We start from the raw sequence: 14567 nt of genomic DNA, 5'->3' as shown, positions 1-14567 counted from the left end.
CTCGAGGACCAAATTTATCAAAACTGAGTGCGCCAGAGCAGTGAGATACCAAAAATGGGTCTCAAAACAACAGATTAAAAATGATTCAATACAATGTCTTACACCGTAAATACACACAATAACAACGATATAGAGAACTTTTCCAGAGGTGGCTAATATTTACCTAAGATGCAACATGACAAATGTAGGGCGGATGCACATGTTTTCATGTTCATTTATTGGACAATACTGAACACTGCAGATTTGTTCACAACAATAAGGAGAGGGGTTAACTTGTGCAACCCAAAGACCAGCTCATCAGGTTTAATGCCCCAATCCAAGAAACATAGGGCAGTTTATTTGATTTAGCTTTAGTACAAAGAAACTGATCTACTGTAACATAAAAGCCCCATAATGCTGCTCATACATCAGTATGTAGAAAAGTATTGCAGGGATGGACAGACGCAGAGAGGGATGGACAGACGCAGAGAACACAGCCAGTACGAACACCTTTTTGTTGTCTCTTACGGAGACAAATTGCAAGCCCTCTTAAATAATGAATACTATTATCTCAACCACTTGAGATCGCAGGACCATATGATTATGGCTACAGCTCATTTCATATCCAGAGAATACTTTCCTCTCTTAAACTGTATGACTTGCTGAGTGTCTTGTGGCTAATAACTCCATCTACGATGGCTACTGATTTGGCTAATGTATAGATAAATGAACAGGAATTTTGGTGGTGGATAGGAAAATGTTGACCTGTTGCAACTTTTCTTAAGGCACAATTTACTACTACATGTCAAATGAATACATTAAGACAGTTGCTAGGCAGTAATGTCACATAACCCTCTGTTAAAATAATTCTGAATAATTATTCAAAATGCCCTTCATATGCCTTTGCTCAGAAATCAGGCATGATTGCAGCTACAATGCGAACAGTGAAAGATTAAAATAGAGAGATTGACAAGAGTGCTTTAAGTGGGACCGACTGTAACCTGGGCAGCAGTGATCCGAGGTCTGGACAGGTAGGGACAGAAGGCCACAAAGGATTTGGTGCAAATGGCTGAATTTAAAGACTGTTACCAGGAGTCAAGAGTGGCTGAAATAATTAGCAGAATTAAAGGATAATATGTATTAGGAAAACCGGCTCAGGGTGAAGTCCCTGGTTGCGTGTTAACAGGTGTCTCAAGTACAAATGCTTAAAGAGTTGCAAAAGAATTTGCTGGAGGGTTGTGAAAGGGGAAATGCAGCAGGTGTTGCTCAGATATCCTGACAGAAAGAAGGCTGGAGACACAGAAACACGGGGCAAAGTCATGGTGGGCCTCAATACCCCAGAGGAGTGTGACAGGAAATTGAGAGCAACCCTGCAGATGTCAGTGATGTATGACAACTAAAGCCTTCTCTTGCCAGATACTTTAGCTAGGAAACAGGACTGCTAACAGAGGCATAAAAGCAACTGGCCGGGTGGTTCCATTTAACAGAAAGTGTTCAAAAAGGGAAATAAATTAGAGTTTACGCAAAGTGAGGCAAGGCAGATTATTATAGATAGGCCTGGAGGGAAACACAGGATGATGACCAAGATGTTAATAAGAACTTTGGGGATCGTATCCCTGGTATAAGGATAAGGGGAGTTCTCTGTTCCAACCTGTTGTGTTGGCTAAAATAGTATTTTTCCAGCGGGGAGGGATAGACTATTTGAAATTTACAAAATCTTTTGTCTCTCTGCTGTCAGCTACTTTTCCTTTGGGCTTATCTGGACTTCTGGGTAGTGTATGTACTACTATGCATGAAGAAGAGGGTTGCAATGTGTGACTGGGAGCTGGCAGGTACGCAGCTTCGGAATCTACTTTTTTATAGTGACATTATTTATAAAAACTATTATTTTCAGTTTGCCGCAGGCTTCCTTATGAACTTTACATTTAATGAATCTTGCATTGACACTATTTATTTTTTTTAAACTATATTTGTAGCAAATTGGATGCAAACGATTCTTTTTTCCTGGTTGCAGACAGACAAACTCTTGATCTGTGATGAGCATGGGATAACAAGTAAGGTATAGTGTGCCAGTCAGTCATACAAGCCATGCAGCCCACAAGTAGCATATTTGTAGTTACTACATGTAAATAATTCATGGATCTCAGACTGACCTGGTTCATAAATTAAACCTACGGTGGACACCATCTCGCTGCTCACAATAATGATAGGATTTTCTTCAGAGGTTCGAGGGAAATGTTGAGCTTTTCTAGTCGATTCCAGCACTAACCGTCGCCCTTCATAGATCATTTCTTGATTCTCTGAGGGGATTTTTGTTTGTTTACTAACCAAATCCTGGAACGCTGCAGTACTGTGATTAAAAATGTAAATTAAATTATCGTCAGTTAAAACTTTTTCACAAGCAGTGTATAAATTTATTGTTAATGCTCATGTATCAAATTACATCATTTTGATTCTGATGGAGCAAATATAATGTTGTAACATCACCTTTTCTCTACAGCACTACAGATTGATAAACTGTACTTAAATGGAAAGCAATTTCATCAAATATTGCACGGTGGCAGTCAGTTTCCATACGGAGAGTATTTTTTCTTTTGTTTATAACAGGCAAGGTGTGACAAATCTTTACGAAACTTTCCAAAACAAACATTCATCCACCTCTGTTCCTTCTTTGAAATTGTTGGGGCGATCTGTCCAGCTGGGGCTGAGAAAAAGGGGGTGGAGTTTCCAAAACACTTTTTTCTCTATGCAATTTCTATATAGAAAATCCAACAACAGTTCAGAAAACATGGTTGAAACAGAATCACACCAAATTTGTCAGAAAGCTATATTTTTTATCAGAAAGCTTTTTTTTTTGATTGGTGTAAATCTGTTCAGTCGTTTGAGAAATTAAGGTTTAACAAATATTGATATGTAGTGCTTAGGAACTCCATCAATAAAATATTAAGTTCTGATTGGCAGTTTTAAAACCAAAAAAAGACTGAAATTCACCAGTCAAATGTAATTGTCCCAAGTATAACTTGGACCACTATGATGCACTGCTTATGACCTTGCATATTACATCAATGATGAGATAAGTAATATGTGGCAGCGCAAGTGATACTTCAGTCAGTTAAGTATAATTGGTGAATTTCTGTGGGTTTTTTAGTTTCAAAATTGTAGATTTTTTATTATTACAAGACCTACTTATAAGTCTATATATACACACACACACACACACACACACACACACACACACACTTATTTAGCTGCAATGAATCACAAACTATGCATTTTTCAACAAATGCAGTTCCATTTTTCATGATCCTGGATTCAAATGCTGAATTGTGCAACAGCACACCAAAGGAAATAAGCTAGGGAATTGATAATTTCTAATTGCTCCCCAACCACCCCTAAAATATGTTACTGCAGCCTCCTGTATCAGTTTGTCATGTACCACCATTTGTTTTGTGACAAAGTCCTGAAAAGGTGGCTTTCTATATTACTTTCAGGAACTATGTGGGTGAAAACGCAACCAATACAGAACAGACTGTCAGATATGTCAACAATACCTCAATAATTCGGATTGGCATAATCTATGACTAAGGGATCTTCTTCAGAGTGGATGGCTGAGAAAGTTGTACTTCAGAACAGATGCCTATTTCCTAAAAAATTGTTTTCTCACACAGTGTGTCATTCAGATTTATGCGAAAAGTGGTCTAGGCTCAAAAACGTCTGTATATGCGGGTCGAGCACTCACTTATACATATTCTGTATTAAGAAAGGATTATGACTTCTTGTCAAATCAAGCACTATACTTGTTCCCAATCAAAGAACACATACATGTTATTTGGATGCATAAGCATGGTACACAATTGCCTTGGTGTAGACATAACTAACTGAATGAGCATGCAGGCATCATTACCCAACACCATGTTTTTCTACAATGGACAGAGTACACTGCTACACCAAATATGAACAGACTGTGTGCCTGACAAGAATATATGAACAATCATGTGTTTCTAACTGATAATTATATTATGTTATTATTCTGATTTATTTACAGGTGCCAGTGCCAACATTATTTGAAACAGTACATACTTGTTACTATGTTTAGGTATTAATTTTGCGGTTTTCCATTTTGGTAAAAAGTCTTGTAATCCATTAGTATATTGATTACATATCTTTTAATGTTATTTGATGTCCAGAATCATGAAAAACAATGGAGACATTACACTGATAAAAGAATACGAATAGCCCCGCAATGCGTTAGTATTAAGATCTAACAAGCATTGGCATAGCCAATAGGTCTCGCCTTTGGGACCTTATAAGTGTTTAACCATGCAACAGTTAATGTTGTTGCACCAAGGATATTGTGGTGCAAAACTAAATACTTATAAGGTCCCAAAAGCGAGACCTATTGGCTATGCCAAAGCTTTAAAAAAAATGTTTTATAGTGATTGGGGCAAAGGAACTGCGGCAGAGATGTGGTTTTTTTTTTTTGTGCAGATTTATATAGCGCGAACCCAACCCAAAGGTATTGGAGCGCTTTACATGAGCACCAGTTACGTTACACAAGGACACATTCATTCTTTGGTAGGCGCTAGGAGATTAAGCAATTTGCCCAGAATCAGAGGATGCTGAGCAGACGCAGAGGCTTGAACCTGGTTCACCCAGCTCCAAAGTCAGCAGCTCTAGCCCAAAGTCTACATTCTCTCCCTCAGGCTACATCCTCTCCTCGGTTTAACAATGTAGTTTTAGAAACAGTAACATTTATAGTTGCTGAAAAGGAGCTCTGCGCACAAATGGTGTGCCCTGGAGGCTGGAGCCAGTCTGCTGGCAAGAATGGCACATGTCGGAGGGTGTAAATGGCCGAACTGCCTATAGTTGGAGCTGGGTGAGGCATTGAAAGCGTGAGCCCGGCCCGAGGGGATGCCTGGCACCTCATGGAACCTGGGCCAAGATGGGCCGAGCTGAGCTGTGGCATTTACAGTATCACGAGCTGCGCGGTGGTGCTGCGGAGGAGGGTCTGTGCGTCAAAGGAGCGCATCACTCTTGAAAGGTGCGAGCCCGGAGCGTGTTAGTTTTGAAAGGCGCGAGTCCACAGTGCCGTGTTCATGTTCGTAAGGTGTTTAGACTGCATGGCTGTTGCCAAACTTGTGCCCTGCATCTGCGGAGTGCGGCGCGTACATACACAATCATCCAGGGACCTAGCACGAGATGATATGAATAGTGCTATACAAATGTGAGCCAAGCCAAACACTTGGGGACCCCATATGGAATTAACAAGATAAAATCATTTCTCCTATCAGGTGACTGGTTTGTTCAGGCTTTGTGCATGGTTTCTCATGGGTTATTAGGATAACATAGCAACATTGTCTCCACAATGCTTCCAGTCTGCTGGTCGCATAACACAATTGAAAACCGCCGTTGTCATGTGTAATACTCTGACAAATAGAAACAAACGTATTAGTAAAGGTTTTTTCTACATGATACAATCTGGATTGCCCCTGTATTCATTCTCAGGCTGCTGTGCGATAGCACCTGTAACCTGCGCCGTGGCGTTTAACCTGATGAATTAGTTCGCAAACAGAAATTCTCCCTCAGCCACAGTGCAGTGCATAGGACCTGTACCACATATAATAATGAATTCGATATGTGTGAGTATAAAAGGTTTCTTCATGGAGGGGTGTGTCAGCTGGCACGAGAGTGCTGTGTATTCCATTTCTGCTCCGTGTCCGATGGAGCCCCTGGTGTCAACAGGCGTGCCGCCCCTTGTTGTCGCTGCCTGTGCCGGAGCACCGGTGGCAGGCCTTTGTGTGGAGCCGCGGCGAGCTGGGCCGGCTGTGAGGGGTCTGCTGCCTCTCCGGGAAGGAGGGCTCCGCAGCTGTCAGCGCCGAGGCCCCGCGAGGAGATGTCCATGTCTGTCAGCACCGATGACGAGGAGTATGATTGAGAGCAGGAGCACGTGAGAGACGGCCGTGCGCAGGGGGCTCTTTGTCGCCGAGCTGTGTGAGAATGCGCTGCAGGCGGGGTGTTGCTAGAAAGCTGCCGGGACGTGTGAGAGAGGGGTCGTAGGGACGCGTGAGCCACCGTTTCATGTCTTCATTATCTGCCCGTGCGGGATACTACCGAGAGAAACGGCTGCCTTCTGACCAGAAACCCCGCATGGGCGAAGCGGCGTTCAATCAGCAGCTCTGGTAACCATGTGCGTGCCCACGGCGGAGCCTCGCTGCGCTTTGAGCCCTCGGATTGTGGATCATGCAGGCTCCTTAACCGGAAGGATTTAGCTTCATTGAGTGCACCAGGCATGTCCACTGTGCATTGTTTACAAACGAAGCGGTCGAATGGGATGAAGTGGCGTAGGGTTCAGCGCTGGAAAAGAGTGAGATAGATAAGAAGCAGGCGAGTGCAAACAGATGTCGCCCGTGCGGGTAACCGCAAGCAATAGGCCGTGGGCGGAGCAAAGGCGGGACATGCACCCGCCTTTGCCCAATTGCGTGCTGTCTTTCCTAGAGAGATGCATGCAAAGCCTAATAGCCTGTGAAGAAAAAAAAAAACACACGCACAAGCGTGTGGCGTACTTTCTGAAGCCCCTTACTAAAAGTCTCGCAAGCAGCGCATGCCGCGCTGCTCTAGGCTCGACCTAAAAATGAAATATACATACAAGCATGTGATATTTCAGAGAATATATATATATATTAAGAAGGAAACTGGCGAGCATGTGGTTGCTACAAATTGTAACAACCACTAACCTAAATTGGTCATCATAATCATCAAAAGTTCTTTATTCGATTTCAAAAATAAAATCATAAAGGAGTCAAATATAATACAGAAAAGATATCTTACATCAAAGGAGTGACGTCCATTAAAACTAATAAATAAAATTAGTGATAACATGGTAAAGTTATATTCAGAGGAGTCAAGTCAAGAGGAGATTTTGTTGACATTAGGATCCTCATTGTGTGTGTCGTGTACATCTGCACCTGAATTGGGAATCAGAGGTTTGCAGTAATGACTACACATTCACAATTGTAAAAGGGCACATTTCACCAGGAAACATCTGGCAAAATTTCCTGAGGTAAAATGACAGAAAAGAATTATACAGTCACTTGTGCTCGAGCTCAGATTGTACAACACAAGGTGAATATCATACCGTGGGAGTATCAGTTTTTATTTGGTCCAGAATTACAACCCAAAATACAGGGGCACTCCGAACGTGACCCCAAGCATGCATTTTCACATTGCAGCTCATTCGTAGGTCTCCATAAAAGAAAGGCGCATCAGGGATGTTTGAAAAACGAAGAGAATAAGGTAAAGGTCTTTACTTGCAATTGTCTTTTTGGTATTGCTTACCTTCTTGATGTGTTGAAATCCTGGCACATAAATGTTAATATTATATGTTGGTTGTTTCTTGACCAGCAAATGGATGGATAGGCCTTATCTTTTGGATGCCAAATCTGACACTAGTAGCACACACTATCACATTCATTTCATATCTAACGTAAAAGTAAGTGTTTTACTTGTGAATTTATGGAAGATACTGAGGCTAGACGATTACAGTTAAAAGCAAGTAATTTTCTTCTTCTCCAGCATTGGACCTTTCACAGATTCACATGCTTTAAGCAGAGTATAAAGCAGCATCTTACATTTGAACATGGGAACAGAGAAACTTTAACGTAAGGTTGTTTCCATTACAGCACATCCCACAGCTCTGGCACGTGAAGGCCGTTATATTCTGAAAATGTGAGATTTGAGACCCTCGATTCATTTGTTCGCTTCATGTAGTACTACTACACAACTTTCACTTGCAAATTATGAAACACATTCTCAGCAGGCATTAACTTTAAATCCTGATGCCATCATTCAAACAAATTTTGGATAAGTCCATTTTTCACAATAAGACATACTTTTTCAGGTGTGCAATGGTCCTAAAGGTTCAGACATTAACTTCAAAAAGCGAGTGCTAATCTTTCAAGTGGATATTAAATGGCATACTGGAGGCTAAACCTTTAAAAAAACATTGGTGGGGAGGCGAAGTGTAAAAGATATAAGACCATTGAAATTAGCTCCCTTTAACCCCACTGACTGATAATGTATCTTACAGAATTCTGAAAATCTGGCATGGATTCGGCACTCTTAGATGAAGGTTGAGCATCACTGCCATAGGCAATCTAGCTACAATTGCCCTTTGAAAGAAAGAGGGAATTTCACCCAGCTAGTAGAAAGCCATTTCCCACTTGGAACAATCTGAAGAGTCCAATTGAAATTGTCTGCTATGTTGTTCTTCAGACACGGTGAAGGTTAAGCAGGTTATCATCAACTGGACTGTCCTCAAAGGGCACAGTTTTCAACATCTTCTTTGAGAAACAATCCATCTTTTCCTAGGAAACCGACTACTAGACATAGCTTTGGAAAGGTATCTAATTTGTCAATTTTTGAGATAAATACAATCAACTTAGACTAATATTGAAGCTGCGGTAATAAAGAAAAGGTACATATGAAACAAGCCACTTACAGATAATAGCTATGCAGTATGAAATTCTTCTAGATTCATATATGGTGCATTAATCCACCACTCTGTGGGTGGGCTCAGATACTGGATATCACCTCTAGGGGGAGTCAGTATGGCTCACTAGGTCATTGAGCACGAGCCAATGGTCCAATATGTAATTGCAACCTTCAGATTCTCTTTTCTAATTGTTACTCTGCCATGAGTCTGCTGAAGATGCTTTTGTTTTATTTTATTTTACTGCTGGGAATGCACTCAGCACCTTCACAGGGGTGGTGGGGAATTACATTTGAATCTCAAACAGGTTAAAGCTAAAAAACAACTATTTCATAAGGTTGGCAAAACAAGAGAAACTTCAGATTCCATGACAGATGCAGCTATAGAATAATTCCTAAATTAGGCAAGGATTAGACTTTGGGTGCTTCATAACAGCAGATATTATTTTATTAAATGTAAATGCCAAGCTGTTTACTAGTGTCCTAGCCACATGTCTTAGTTAGCTGATGCCAGACATTGTCCATGCAGAACGACACAGATTCATACCAGAAAGACAGTTTGAGGATAATACAAAAAAAAATATGTCACCTAATTGAAAACACCCAAAAAAGACATAAGAATCTGTTCTTCCTCTCCTTAAACGCTGAAAAAACGTTTGATCATGTTAACAGGCTTTGGATGTGGAGGGTCCTGTAGATATTGAGGTTAGGTATCGGATTCCTGAATTGGGTTTTGGCAGGATACAAGTCACCCAAGGTCCTATATCTGAGTCAATGGTACAACCTCAATACTATTCATCATAGGGAGGGGAACAAGACTGGATTACCGCTCTCGTCTCTTATTTGCTTTGACTTTTCCACACCTCCCCAACGCTATGAGGAAAAGGGCAGATATTCAGGAGGCTTTAATTGGCCATAAAAAATATAAGTTGATCATGTTTGCTAAAAGAGCTGGAAACATTTAGACAGATGGTTTTAAAATCAACCTAGGGAAATCAAAGGAGTTATTCTTTCATTCAGTGCAAAATCAAATGCAAGAACTTGGGACGTACCTACCAATTAAATTAAGCCTCCAGGCAATTACATACTCTGGGGTTAAACTCTGCCCTCTATCACTGAGGTAGTACATTTGAACTACTCTAATGTGCTTAAGGAAATCATAATAGACTTGCGGAGGTGATTCCTACAGTATACTTCACGGTTAGGGAGAATAGTCGTTATTAAAATGGACATACTCTTAAGAATTTTATATCTCGGTCAAACGCTTCCAGTAAAAATACCAAAAGAACACATAATCAAGTACAATCACTAATAAACATCTACATGTGGTCGAACAAAAAGCCACAAATAGCCAAGCAGACATACTGATCACGGCATTCTGAAAGATTGTGGATTCCACATATTTACACCTACCATCTAGCTACCCTATTGCGATATTTTGTGGAGTGGGGAAAAATAGAGACTGACAAAGGTGTGGCATAGATCACTTGATAGAAGCAGTGCCAAAATGACAAATTCCATGGCAGCATCACAAACACAGGAGCTGTGGTCTGTATTCCTCACCCATTACAAAGGCCACACTAGAAGCATGGGACAGGGTGGCGTCAAAGAATGGTCTTACCACATTTCCTTCACCGTACACGCCCATATGCTTTAATCCAGATTTTCCACCAGCTATGACACTTTATCATGCTCAAAATTGACGGAATGCAAATATGTAATGGGGGGTGGGTCTCTTTAGGAATGGGCATATCCAACCCTTTGAAGACCTTGAGCACCAATATCAACTTTTGGAAAGCAAACGTTTCACATACCTACAGGTCAGGCACAGGATCCTCTAACCGATATGAAATAAGGAGATTATGGACTATTGAGGAACCTCGTGAGGTTTCAAAGCACATACACTTGCAAACATAAGATCTCTGCCATCTATAGATATTTAAGCCACACTCAACCTAAAACTATGACTCCAGCCCAAAAGAAATGGGAGAAGGAGCGGGGGAAAAATATGACAGACAAATATTGGGACAAAATCTTTGATAAAACATATATCAGCTACAGCTTGCCAAATAAAAGCACTACTGGTATGGGATGCCCCTGAAATTAGTAGAATTTGACAAATGAAAAGAGGGAACCTGGTGGTGGGGATGCAAACCCTTAACTACACTAACTCACCTTCTGTGGCATATCCCCAAACAGAAGAGATACTGGGACACAATTAGAATAGGCGTGGAAGAGCCTTTTGGAACACCCAGTGGATGGGATCGGGTAGTATATTGCTGGGCTTACCTCATCTGGGGAAGAGATTCTACAAGTCGCTAGGGGGTAAACCACTCACCATAGATCTCATGGTGGTAGTTAGGGCTATTTTGGTGAAGTGGAACTCACCAAAATGTACACATGATGAGTGGCTTATAAGAGGCTTGTTTCACAAGTTACTTACCTTAGGTAATGTTAGATCTGTAAGAGACATTAGTTAGCGATAGATTCCTTACCTTAGAATTACCCCCAGGTGTCAGACTGGATCTGGAAAGTTTTCGTCAGCACTACCCCTGCGCGTCGAAGGTGGTGTCGTGCAGCTCTGCGTCCGTTGTAGGCGTAGTGATCGCCGGGGTGACGTCGCGGCAGCTACTTAGACGCCGCCCTCGTGCGCGGACGTCAGTTCTGTACATGACTATCCGTGCCAGGAACGCAGAGCCATGCAAGATACTGACCACTGGTGCATTGAAATTAGGGCCCTGAAAGGGAGGACCTTAACCCTATAAATCAGTTCACAGAACGGGGAGGATGGGTAGGGCGGTTAGGAATCTATCACTAACCAATGTCTCTTACAGATCTATCGTTACCGAAGGTAAGTAACTTGTGCATCTGAAAGAGACATGTTAGTGATAGATTCCTTACCTTAGAATAGATACCCCAGCAATACCAACCCCGGTGGTGGGTCTGCGAACCAAGATCACACCAGAAAGTCACGGAGAACAGAACGGCCAAAGAAGCAGTCTCTCCGGACTTGGCTGTCCAGGCAATAATGATTAGTGAAAGTGTGCAGCAAGGCCCACGTGGCTGCCTGACAGACGTCTTGCAGGGGGACACCACATCCGAATGTGGTAGTAGCTGCTGTCGCACTGGTGGGATTGGCACGCAGCCCCACCGGAGGCTCCTTTTTAGCCAGAGAATAACAGGCTTTTATACACAAGACGACCCAGCGGGAGATAGCTCATTTGTTTACAGCCCAGCCTTTCTTGGTGCTTACGTAGCCAACAAAGAGTTGGTTATCCACCCGGAACTGTTGTGTGCAATTCAGGTAAAATGAGAGGGCACGTTTTGGGTCCAGATGGTGGAGCCTCTCTTCCTCTTTTGAGGGATCTGGAGGCGGAAAGAAAGTGGGCAAGGTGATAGATTGCCCAATATGGAAGGCAGTAACAACCTTTGGCAAAAAGGAAGGACGAGTGCGGAGCACAACCTTGTCCGGATGAACAGATAGTAAAGGAGGTTTACAGGAAAGAGCCTGGAGCTTACTCACGCGCCTAGCGAAGGTGATGGCAACCAGGAAAGCAGTCTTCAAAGTCAGTAAACAAAGAGTACAGTTGTGCAGCGGCACAAAGGGAGCGCACATCAAATAGGTAAGAACGAGATTCAAGTCCCACTGCGGCATCACAAAAGGAATAGGAGGGAAATGATGAGTAATGCCTTTGAGAAATCTATTTACAACAGGGGACTTGAAAAGAGAGGGCTGATCAGGGAGCCTGAGAAAGGCTGAAATGGCAGAAAGGCAGCCCTTAATAGTGCCCAGAGCAGAGCCCTGGAACAAAAGGACTTCTGAGATAGGGGCAGAAAGGGGATCCGCAGCCTTTGCTGTGCACCATGCCACAAATGTGTTCCACCTGCAGGCGCATACTGTTGAAAGGGATCTTATGCCACCTCCGAGTGAAGACACCATTCGTGATTCATCATGCACCTGAGGCTGAGTTTGTCTGCCCTGATGTTCAAAGAACCTGCCAAGTGTTGAACCACCAAGGAAATGCCTTGATGTTCCAGCCATGTCCAGAGACGCAGAGCCTCCTGACATAGGGTCCACGACCCCACCCCGCCTTGCGTTTTGCAGTACCACATGACGGTGGTGTTGTCTGTGAACACCTGCACTACTCTCCCCTTGACAGAGGGAAGGAATGCCTTTAGTGCAAGTAGGATCGCCCGGAGTTCCAGAAGGTTGATATGGAGCTTGGACTCCGCCGGGGACCAGAGGCCTCTGATCTCCGCTTCTTCCATGTGGCCGCCCCATCCCAGGAGGGACGCATCCGTCACCACTGTGTGCTCCAGTTGGGGAAGGGAGTGTGATCTGCTGCTGACCCAATGCTGGTTCGTGAGCCACCACTGCAATTGTCGTGCAGTGCCCTCCGAGATCTGGACGTCCTAGGACAGGTTACCCTGATGCTGCGCCCACTGGAACTTCAGGTCCCACTGCAGAGCCCGCATATGCCATCTGGCATGATTGGTCAGCAAGATGCAGGAGGCCATGAAGCCCAGCAGCCTCACGGTCATCCTGACCGAAACCCAGGACAAGGTCCGAAAGATCGGAATCATAGCCCGAATGTCAGGTGCGACTTCGGCACGTTGATGGAGAACCCCAGCAAATGCAGGAGGTTGACCGTAGTCTGGATGTGGGAGACTGCTGCCTGGGGCGAGCCCGCCTTCCACAACCAGTTGTCGAGATAGGGGAAGACTGAACCCCCCTGATCTGCGCAGATGAGCTGTGACCACCGCCATTACTTTCGTGAACACCCGAGGGGTGCTGGTAAGGTCAAAAGGGAGCACGGTGAACTGAAAGTGCTCGTGGCCTACCGTGAACCGCAGGTAAAGCCGGTGGGCTGGCAGGACGGGGATATGAAAGTAAGCGTCCTGCAAGTCCAACACGACCATTCAGTCTTGCTGGTCTAGGGCAGACAAGACCTGGGCAAGTGTGAGCATCTTGAACTTCTCCTTCCGGAGGAAGCGAGTGACGTTCTGAAGGTCTAAGATAGGACGCAGGCCCTTGTCCTTCTTTGGAACCAGGAAGTAGTGGGAATAACAACCACGACCCACTTCTGGCGTTGGAACGCGCTCGATGGCCCCCTTGGCCAAGAGGGCCGCAACTTCCTGCTGGAGAAGTGTCAAGTGATCTCCCGACATGCGGTGGAATTGAGGTGGCATGGCTGAAGGGGTAGACTCAAAGGGGAGGGAGTAGCCCCTTCGGACTATCTGTAAAACCCACCTGTCCGAAATGATGGTGTGCCAGTGTGGAAGGTGATGGCGAATCCTGCCGCCCACTGACGTTTGATGGGCCTGAAACACCGGATTAGGAAGGTTTGGAGGCAGTGGTGGTGGTGGACTGACCCACCCGCTGGCCCCGTGACCCACCTCAGCAGGTCCCACGTCCGCAGCTGCGCTGAGACTGTTGCTGCGCAGGCCTGTGGCTCTGAAACGAACATGTTAGGGCACCCCCTCCATGGCAACGAAGGGAGCGAAAAGCAGAAGCCGAAGGGAGTGCGCGTGGCCGAAAGGCCCAGGGACTTGGCCATAACCCACGAGTTCTTAAAGCGCTCCAACGCACTATCTGCCTTGTCCCCAAAAGGGCGAGTGCCATCAAAAGTAGGGTGACCAGACGTCCCGGTTTTCCCCTGGACGGTCCCTGTTTTCAGAGCAGTGTCCCAACACTTTGCCCCCAATTACAGAAATGTCCCGGTTTTTGTTCAGTGCCCGGGTTAAATGGAGAAATGTCCCGGTTCTTAAATAGTGTCTCGCACTGAAACACTGTTTAACAAGCATTTGCAATGCAATAGGTCTCGCATTTGCAAGAGTTTGAGCTAATGCCATTGTAACTGGCAATGCCTTTTATTTAAGTGTTTTGGAACGTGCAAGCAGTGCGTAAACACACACTTTGTACTTATAGTCATTGCCTAAGAGAAGCAAGGTTGGCGGTAACTGCGCCTCTTTTACTGTCAGCCTTGCTTCTCGTAAGCAAGGACTATAAGTACAAAGTGCGTGTTTACGCACCGCTTGCAGGATTTCAAAACACATAAATAAATGGCATTGCTAATAGCTCAAACTCTCGCAAATGCAAG

At 44.1% G+C, this 14567-nt stretch overlaps 1 protein-coding gene across 3 annotated transcripts in view; it reads right to left on the bottom strand.

Annotated features, from left to right (window-relative positions):
• Positions 1-14567, bottom strand: part of TBK1 (TANK binding kinase 1) — a 517762-nt gene that overhangs the window by 181559 nt on the left and 321636 nt on the right. For all 3 annotated transcript variants that reach the window (XM_085653411.1, XM_085653412.1, XM_085653410.1), the window contains exon 9: positions 2133-2329. In XM_085653411.1, the coding sequence (XP_085509537.1) occupies positions 2133-2329 (197 nt within the window). The remainder of the gene's footprint in view (positions 1-2132; positions 2330-14567) is intronic.

Source organism: Triturus cristatus, chromosome 4_1 (assembly GCF_964204655.1).
Source record: "Triturus cristatus chromosome 4_1, aTriCri1.1, whole genome shotgun sequence".
NCBI lineage: Eukaryota > Metazoa > Chordata > Amphibia > Caudata > Salamandridae > Triturus > Triturus cristatus.
This window is presented reverse-complemented; position numbering and strand designations above follow the sequence as displayed.